Consider the following 9573-nt stretch of genomic DNA (forward strand, 5'->3'; position numbering starts at 1 on the left):
CACTATTTATTTCATATTTAAATAAATTTATGATGTATTGTATTATTCGGTTGAACCTCTTCCCGTTCAACTTTTGAATGTTGAACCTTCTCCAGTGCGATACTGTTTTCAGTGCTTTAGAGCGTCCATACTAGGGCTGTCAGAAAGCTCGTTATTCGCGAACAACTCGTGTTCGGTTCATCAATGAGTTCTTGTTTGATTCTTTTGATAAGTAAGCGAGACAAATATGAACAAATTTTTTTTTGTTTGGTTAGTTGAACGAACTAAACACGAACGGTGATCGGTTTGTTCATGTTTGAATAGTTATTGTTCGAAACATAAAATAATTTAAAATAATTATATATAAAAATTTATGATATTTTAACAAATTGTAATTTATAAATTATAAATTAATAATAATATATTAATATACTATATTAGTAATATATTAATATATGTATTATATATTTATATAATATAAGTTATATAATTAATATAATATATTACTTATAAATATTAATATTAGGGATGTCAAATTGGCTCGTCTTTCGCCAACATCTCATATTCGGCTCGTGTTCGACTCGTTCGTTAAGATTAGAATATAAACAGTGATTTTAGGAACAATTTTAAATACGAATTTATTAAAAAAAAAACTAAATTTCAATAGAATCGAATGAATAGAGACTATTTGATTCGTTCACACCCCTAGTCCATACTGTTTTTAGTTCTTGTGGCAGTAATACAGCCGTCCATTCCGTCTTGCTTCTTTCCCCTCGGGTATCGTAACGCATTCTGGGAAAACAGGGAAGAACGTCGTCGATCTAGAGCATCTCTGCCATGGATGCCGAGCTATTGGAACTCCAGAGGCAATTCGAGTCTGCACAACAGGCGAAGTCAAGTGTCCGCCTCTCGGAACGAAACGTCGTTGAGTTGATTCTCAAACTCCAGGAGCTCCGTTTCATCGATTTCGACCTTCTCCACACCGTCTCTGGCAAAGAATATATTACCACTGTAATCTCCGCCTATCTCTAGGGTTTCGCTTAGCCGCACTTGATTTCCCAATGAATTATTAGTTCGGCTTTCGCTTCCAGGAACAATTGCAGTCTGAGATCGTGGCGGAGATCAGAAAGTCGGGCCGCGTCTCCCTCATAGATCTATCGGACGTCCTTGGTGTTGATCTCTATCACATTGAGAAGCATGGTCAGCTGGTCGTGGCTAGCAGTCCTGGGCTCATGCTGGTAAACGGGGAAATAATCTCGGAGTCTTATTGGGATGGCATCGCGGAAGAGATAAACGAAAAACTGCAGGAATGTAGTCAAATATTCCTCGCAGAGATCGCCGCTCAATTGCATGTTGGCTCCGAGTTTGTGGTATCCGTTTTGGAGCCCCGCCTTGGAAATATAGTACGTTTTACGCATTGCTCCCGTTTTTCTTCGCGTACTTTACTATGTTTAAATAGTTTTGGTGGCGAGGCAAGTGGCCCATAATCAACTTGCGAGAATCTTCCTTGTCTTGTCAGTTCAAGGGCGCCGGAAAAATTAGAATTAGCAATTTCAGGCCTTGTTACCTGGCTGTAAATTTAGTCTTTTTAAAACTTGAGCTATTAATTTTTCTTTTTATCCGTTTTGGGTTGATAATCTCTATCAGGATTGTGTTCGCTGTTGCTTTAATATTTGATCTCTGATGTTGGGCGATCTAGGGTCTGGGATTTATAAGATTGACCCACAATGTGTTGCAGAGCTAGATGTAATCAATTTATGAAGCGTGTTCATATCATAGGAAACCAGATCGTTAATCTCAACAATTATCTATTACTTTAGGTAAAAGGAAATAACATATAAAATACAATTCAATTAAGGTATCAAAGTTTCTAATAGCAATTAATAGAGTGAGACTAGACACTTGAACTTATTGAGGTAACTTCACATTGATTTATCGTTTCATATAAAAACTAAATAATGATGCTGCTTTCTTGGGAGGAATCTAAGAGAAAATCATTTTACATTTCTTCTGGGGAATTTTTGGTTTTTTGTTTTGCTGAAAATAATTTGGTTCAACATGCGTACTTAGTTTGATCACATTGAAGTGCATTTGAGTCCTTTTTGTTAAGTTTATAAATTATATGTTCTTTGGTTGAATTGAAAAATCCATACTTTTTAGAGATAGATATATTGGCTGGAATTTATTGATCCTTTAAATTCATCAAATATAATTAATTGATAGGTAACCTTTCTCTCAAATAAGGAGATTATCTCTCTGGAGATGCTTCTCATAGTTAAACAAGGATTAGAATCTCGAAAGAAGACAAAGAATGGTTTGTACATTAAAAAGCAACTTGATACAAACCTGTTCTTGAATACGTTTTCCTATATACTGCTCTTCATGACCTCAAACCATAAGTTACAAATAAAGTCACGATTCATAGTATATCGAGACATCACAATCAAGAATGGTCAGTTGATTGATGAGTCAGGATTAATGCATTTGAGAGACTCCATGGATCTCTAAGGACTGCAATAGACATAAATTTAATAATGCAAACATAGTTTTCTTTCTCATTCCATCGAAGGCATATAAATAGCCCTCAAAACAAAACAAATGGATCAATTCTCATAACATCTTCATGCCTTTTTGGTATTTTTAAAAAAACCAAAGTAATAAAAAAAAAGAAACTAGGCTACTATTAACAAGTTTAACTCTTAAATTAGCACTTGGACCAAATACCAACAAGAATCCTCTCCAAATTATTTCACAGCTTGCATATAGCTTGTTAATCATTTGAAACTCCTTCTAGAGGTGTCCACGCATTGAGTTGAACCCATATAGTGCGAATCAGCCCATCTTTTTTGAACCATTGAGTTGAACCCATATAGTGCGAATCAGCCCATGGAGTTCTTTTTTGAAGCATATTGCATACACTTTCTTCAGCAGCTTTGTGCATATATGAATTGGATCTATGCATGCCTCCAACTTCGTGCTTGTCTTCTCCCTAGCCTTATTCACATCAGAACATCCATCCAAGCCATGGAATTGTTCTTTTACATGCCTCAAAATTATTATTTATGATTTTGATTTTACACCAAGTAGGCTAAATCAATTTTTAAAAGCCCAAGTAGCTATAGGGCTGTTAAAAGAACTGAAATGAGACTAATACTTTTTTGAACTGTGCCCATTATAAAGTATAAAGTTTTTTTTTTTTGTCTCCTTTCTATATTTGGCTGAATATTTTTCTTTACTTATTTTTGTATTAGATTTATTTTCTTAGATTTTATCTTCTTTTGGTAAGGTTTATGTTGGAATTTGAACATTTGTTTGGACTGTCTATGAATAGTTTTGCATTTAAATTTATACTTATTCTTATAACCCTTATTCTATTAATAGAGATTCATGATGTGTAATGAAATTATTATAAATTGATGATTGAATGAATGTGTAATTACTCGTGCACAATTAAGTATACTCTAGATTATCTTATGTGTGTATGCTCAAAATTATTCCCCTTTCACCATCCATCAGTTTTTGTAATAAGCTTTTTTATTTTTATTTTCAATTTTTAAACATATATTTTTTCGTACTGTCACGTAACATATCTAATCTCATCCCGAGCCGCACCAGAACATCCTATGTGTTCTATTCTGTCAGTGCTTGGCACTTGCAAGTAGTTACACACCATTATTCTCCCACTCACATTGGTGCTCACACTATCCTAGTTCCATGTGCTTGTTCTCATTTGAAATTTATGCATTTCAAGTTTTTGGGCCTCACTTTTTTGCTTGTGTGCGCTATCTTACACATAATTTACACTTTTTTACTTTCAATTTTTTAATTATTTATTTTTTTATTAAAATAGTCGCACACATGTGTCATGTTTCGCCACTTTACACTATAACAATTTGGTGTGGGACTTCTTGTAACTTAGGTTAGCTTAATGCTTATGAGCAGTTCTTTTAAAACAAGCACATGGTTCTTTTCCGACAAAAAGGGCAAAGAAAGTTGTCCACACACTTTCATATGCCTTATATTTATTTACATCTCCTTGGTTTCTGTAATTTGTATTTTTCTTTGGAATTTATTTCTCAAAAGAGAAGATGAATTAAATCGATACAAAACACCGCATTTTAATAGTTAAAAATTGAAAATCCTTTCTTTAATTGTTGAGGACGTGCTATAATATGGTTTATTAGTCATTTGGGCTGCTTGGATTTGTTCTTCTCTATTTTCTTTTTACATTTTGCCTCTGTTATTTCTTAATTTCTTCCTTGAGTTATGATGCCTATTCAAACAGATTAAAGGGCGATTGGAAGGTGGGCAGTTGTTCACTCCCGCATATGTTTCACGAATTACAGCAATGGTTCGTGGTGCTGCTAGGGGGATTACTGTTCCATCAAACTTGCCAACTGTTTGGAATTCTTTGCAGCATTTACCACATGTTATTGATGGTGGCAACGGTGTTTCAATTGAAAGCACTCTTCTTCATTCTATATTTAATGCTCTTGTTAAGGATAAGGAAATTCTAGGCTCGCTTCGTGCAGGAGTCCAGTGGACACCAACCGTAAGATTCTCTCAGTCTCATCAATTTTTTTGTTGTTGACTATTTCTAGGTTTTTGTCTTTTTTTGGTCCTCACTGATCGTCCTCCGTCTTTCTCAATTGACAGAATCAACTTTTTCTTTTTTGTCTATTTCTAGGTTTTTGCACATGCTCAGAGGGAGATTGTGGACTCATTTTATTCACAGGTTTGAAACATCAGTCCGGTTATGTACTTTTGTATTCATGAAGTGTTGGCAATTTGTAAAATTTACATTCCATGTTTAACTAAAAATTTTAACTCCTTGAGATTATAGTTACAAGAAAGAAAATCTGTGGATTGGCCTTTCATTTTTCGTTTTTTTTTGTTTTATATTAGTTTCATTTTTGCTTCAGCTTAAAGGCAATTAAATTTTTATATATTTTGAATTTTAATTTGTAGCAACAAAGGTGCAGAACATACATTGAGGAAATATTCTAGGATGATATGCAAAACATACATTGTGGAAATCACAAAATTAAAGAAAAGATCGATTTATTTATGTAAGAGCATGTTTTCTTTTGAATGCTTATTTTAGTAATTTAGATACTTATATATATAGGAGGTTTTGTGCATTGCAGTTGGCAAAATTTATATATTTTTTTTCTAGGTGGAGTTAATGCAAAAATATAAACATTTTATAGGTACTTTGCTATTAATAATACATTCAATATACAAGTTGTTTACAAGAATTGGTTGATTTTTTCATTTTAATATTTGTCATGTATTTATATATATTTAGTACAGCTTTTAAGTGAAAACATATAAAGCAAGGAACAATAATTACTGAATAAGTACTACGTTCAATGAATTGATAAGTTGAAAAAATAGTAATTATAATCAAAATAGTTTGTGGATTGATAACTACACAATAGGGATCTCAGATATTAATGAAGTGGTAGCGAAAGAGGAAGAAAGTTTGGTGGAAGTCTTAGCTTGGATTTTAGCCCGCTAAAATTTTGTTGGGATTTCACACTTCCTGTTAAGTGAATGTATGTGTAATTCATTTCAAGCTTGCCTAATAATTTCTCAAGGATTACCCTTGATAATCGTTTAATGGGAGTGTCAATAGTTTGTTCGTTTGTAGTTTTGGAATTTAGTACAAATTAGAGTATTATCAAGCTTCTTTATAATATGTTTATGAGCTTCATTATCCTTTTCACCTTGAGACTAAGACCTCACTAAAAATGAGGTCAACATGGTTAGCAATATTGATGGTTTACCTATTATCATAAAGAGCCTCAAAGGATCTTTTCATTTAATATGTAAACCTTTTAGGATAATTTTAGCCATAGCTATTTTTAAATTCTCAATGCTATAGATCTAAATTCAGCTTATGTGCAAGATTTTGTCACCAAGTCACGTGATTGTTTTTTAAGAATGTGTAATATTTTGATGTTGACCTCATGTCAACCATATAACCCAAGTAATTTACATCTTTGTAAGATTCAATAGCCAAATCCTCTCTTTTTTAATGGAATTTCTTTGCCCGAGTTTCCTTTTAAATATTTATAGAATTTTGTATTCTATTTTAAGGCATGATTTTTAGTATTGTGCATGAATTACTCACCATTACTGGTATAATAGTTTCAGTATTATAAAATTAGGTTTAAATAGTTTAAATTATAAAATAATTTATTAACTAATATCCTTACAATTATCTATATGTATGTATGTATACTTCAAAATGATTCTAATAAATTATAGGATTTTATAAAAAATATTTTATTGATTTTTTGGGGTGATAAAATTGATGTATAAAATTGTAAGTCTTATTGGTGTTAGGGTTTTTAAATTTTGAATATTTAAGTTCTCCACTTTTCTGGAAATTTGTCATTGAAGTTTGCTTCTTTGATGATCAACTAAACAAGTGAAAATTTGTCTTATAGACTGTTCTTTTCCTAGGACGCTTCTTTTTTGTATTTTGTCTAAGCTTCGCTTTCATATAAGGAATTTATTTATTCTCCCGCTCTCCAATATTAAAATTTAATATCTTTTCTGGTTCTTGAACATAAGGCAAATTACTCTGTATATCAATTTCATCTTAAAGGTAGTCTTCGGTTTTTATCAGTGATCAATTTTTTAGCATTGAAATATGGAAAACATTATTTATGTCAGAAATATTTGCTAATTTGTAGGCAAAATTTCTAATTCCTAAAATTATTTCAAATTGCTTGATATATTTGTTATTTAATTTTTCTCCGTAGCCAAATCTGGATATAACCTTCATTGGCTGAGCTCTAGAGTCACAAACTCATCAACTTTATATTCTATCATTCAATAATTTGAGTCATGATATTTGTGTTGATGATCCTGTGCAATTTTCAATTCACCTTTGATTATTTGGTTGTCTTAGTAGCTTGATCAACTAATTGTGGATCTATAAGCTATTTCTCTCCAATTTAATCCAATTTAGTGGAGGTCCGCAATTTTAGCTATTTAGTCCCTCATAAGAGCTATTTTAGATAAAAATGTTATTAGTTTAATCTTATCTTCTTAGCTACCATAACCTTACCATATTTGTTAACACTTGAATAGTACTTTCTACCAGACTATCTGTTTATGAATTAAATGCTATATTGAAATGCAATTTAATAACTAAACTTTCTTGAACACCTTTTCATAAGCTGTATGTGAATCGTTTATCTTTGTCTGATATAATTGCCTTACGAATTTTATCAAGCTCATAATTTCTTTCACAAATATTTTTATCAATTTCTCTATTGAATCTGCTGAGGAATAGGCATAATTGGTGTTGACCTTGTCAATCTATTCATCACGATCCAACAACCATCATGATCTTTTCTTGATCTGGTAAACTTGCAACAAAATTCATATCTATATTTTTCTACTTCTACTTGCTATTGATAGCGATCATAACATTACGTTTGGCTTCTGGTTTTCAGCCTTTATTATCTGATAGGACTCATATTTGGCTATATAGTCAGCTATAGCTTCCTCCTTTTCATGCTCACTAGATTAGTGTTTTTAAATCCTTATACATTTTGATACTATGTTGAATTGAATAACTTGAATAATGATCCCATGTATGATTCTCTTCGAATCTAGAGATGGAAATTATATTTGATTACACCTTGCGAGATTTTGTCTCTTTGCCTGTTTGTATTTGATCAATAAGCTTATGATATTCCTTACTGGCCTTCTACATATACTAGATTTGTTTCTCAATATTAGGTTATACAATGATTTGATGTCAAATGTTGAGGCATGATTATTTTTTACTCTACTCTCTAGTTGTAATGCCATTGTATCACTGATTAGCTCTGCTTTCTGAGTTACGTCCAACTTACAAGTCGAGATTTTCTACTCAATGTTTTTGCTACTATGGCAGCCTTTTTAGAATAGTATTGTATATCAAGTTCATAATCTTTAATAAGTTCTAATCTTCTGAACCTTAAATTTAATTATTTCTAGGTAGAAATATACTTCAAACACACCCCATCTAACTTCATTTAGATATTGCCTTCAAATATTGAGAGCAAATCTACTTTAAATAAAGTATCTGGTAATTCAACTCATATGATTTTAATTGTCTTGAAGTATAATCAGTCAACTTTATGATTTTCATTAAAACACTTCTCAAATCTTTTAAACATGCATCACTATATATTTGAAATCTCTCAATTTTAGTTGAAATCATCAACACTTGTGCAAAAGTTAAAACATCTCTCAAGTTCTTGGAAACTTCACTCACACTTTTTAATCCGTTCAAATTTAAAATTTTTTTTGGCCAGTCTGGATAACATTAATGTAATATGAGAATTCCGTTACAAACCTTATATAGTAGCCAACTAATTCTAAAAAGTTTTAAATATCAGTCATACCAGTTGACCTTTGCCATTCCGCTAATGCTCTCAATATTTTCTGAATCAATTGATATCTGCACTGTACTAATGATGTGTACCAGAAACCAACTTTGCTCAGCCAAATCTTCCTCTTAGAAAATTTGGCGAACAATTTGTGCTCTCCCAATAAATCCAGATCAATCTTTAAATGGTTTGTATGATCATAATTCTTAAAATAAATAAGGTGGAGTCTGTAACATGTAAAGAGGATGCGACAGTGGTCAAAAGGAGGCGGTGTGATGATAGGGATGCTTCATGAAGAGATGAGGCGTTGATGCAAAAGACTGGATTGCATGTGAAAGGACGGAATGGTGAAGGCAATTAGCAAGGAAATGATTGCTATTGGGTCACAAATGTGCTTATTTTTCCCTTTTTCTAATCTGGACACGTAATAGACATGCTTGACATGTGTCAGACACTACATATTGTTTTATGAAATAGTATTGATGCATCTTATTTGTTGATGTTCCATATTGTGCCTCTGCCAGTAATTTGACTGTTTTTCTCTTAAAATTGTTGATGTTTGAGCCTTGAAGCTAATGCAGGTATATTTGTGTGGTTGGGTGGCTCTTAGATTGCAAATGAGCTTTTGTTCTAGTTGTCTAATTCTGCAAATTTTAGCTGTTTCTGATGATTGCTTTGCTAATTGATCTTTGGGGTACAGAACTCATACATTGGATATGATGTCCTTCTCAAACTTGGAATTTCTCAACCTAAACAGTACTTGCAGGTACTTCGTAGGCTTCTCTGGCTCTAACATCTAAATTTAATTAGCAACTAACATAATCAGAGTAATTAGCTCATATCCTTATTCACAGCAGCCGGTTTTTTTTTATCTCATGTGGATTTCTTGTTCACTTTTTCTATTTTAGTCCAGGTACCATGAAGGGATTGCACTGGACAGTCTTTTCATTCACCCATCAATGGTTGAGATGTTAAATGCTGCTATACAGGATGCTATCGAACATGATAACTGGTAAAATATTTCAACCGGGCGTTTAAAATATAATTGTTGTCGGAATTTTAGAAATTTCTGCATTTGTTATCTTCTATTTTTTATTAGTTTGTATTTTTAGTAGTTTCTACCTTTTAGAATTATCTATTTTTTGTAATTTATATTATCTTTTTTTAGCATAGAGATTTTGTGTTTCCTAATATGGGG

The 9573-nt window shown here is 32.2% G+C and overlaps 1 protein-coding gene across 2 annotated transcripts in view; it reads left to right on the forward strand.

Annotated features, from left to right (window-relative positions):
- The first annotated feature begins 723 nt into the window (after window positions 1-723).
- The window catches only part of LOC110020584 (E3 UFM1-protein ligase 1 homolog), a 78350-nt gene continuing 69500 nt past the window's right edge, over window positions 724-9573 (forward strand). For both annotated transcript variants that reach the window (XM_020718735.1, XM_020718734.1), the window contains exons 1-6: window positions 724-990; window positions 1071-1382; window positions 4265-4531; window positions 4667-4714; window positions 9076-9141; window positions 9284-9387. In XM_020718735.1, coding sequence (XP_020574394.1) covers window positions 817-990; window positions 1071-1382; window positions 4265-4531; window positions 4667-4714; window positions 9076-9141; window positions 9284-9387 — 971 coding nt within the window. In that variant the 5' untranslated portion in view covers window positions 724-816. The remainder of the gene's footprint in view (window positions 991-1070; window positions 1383-4264; window positions 4532-4666; window positions 4715-9075; window positions 9142-9283; window positions 9388-9573) is intronic.

This window comes from Phalaenopsis equestris, unplaced genomic scaffold (genome assembly GCF_001263595.1).
Source record: "Phalaenopsis equestris unplaced genomic scaffold, ASM126359v1 Scaffold000104, whole genome shotgun sequence".
NCBI classification, from domain to species: domain Eukaryota; kingdom Viridiplantae; phylum Streptophyta; class Magnoliopsida; order Asparagales; family Orchidaceae; genus Phalaenopsis; species Phalaenopsis equestris.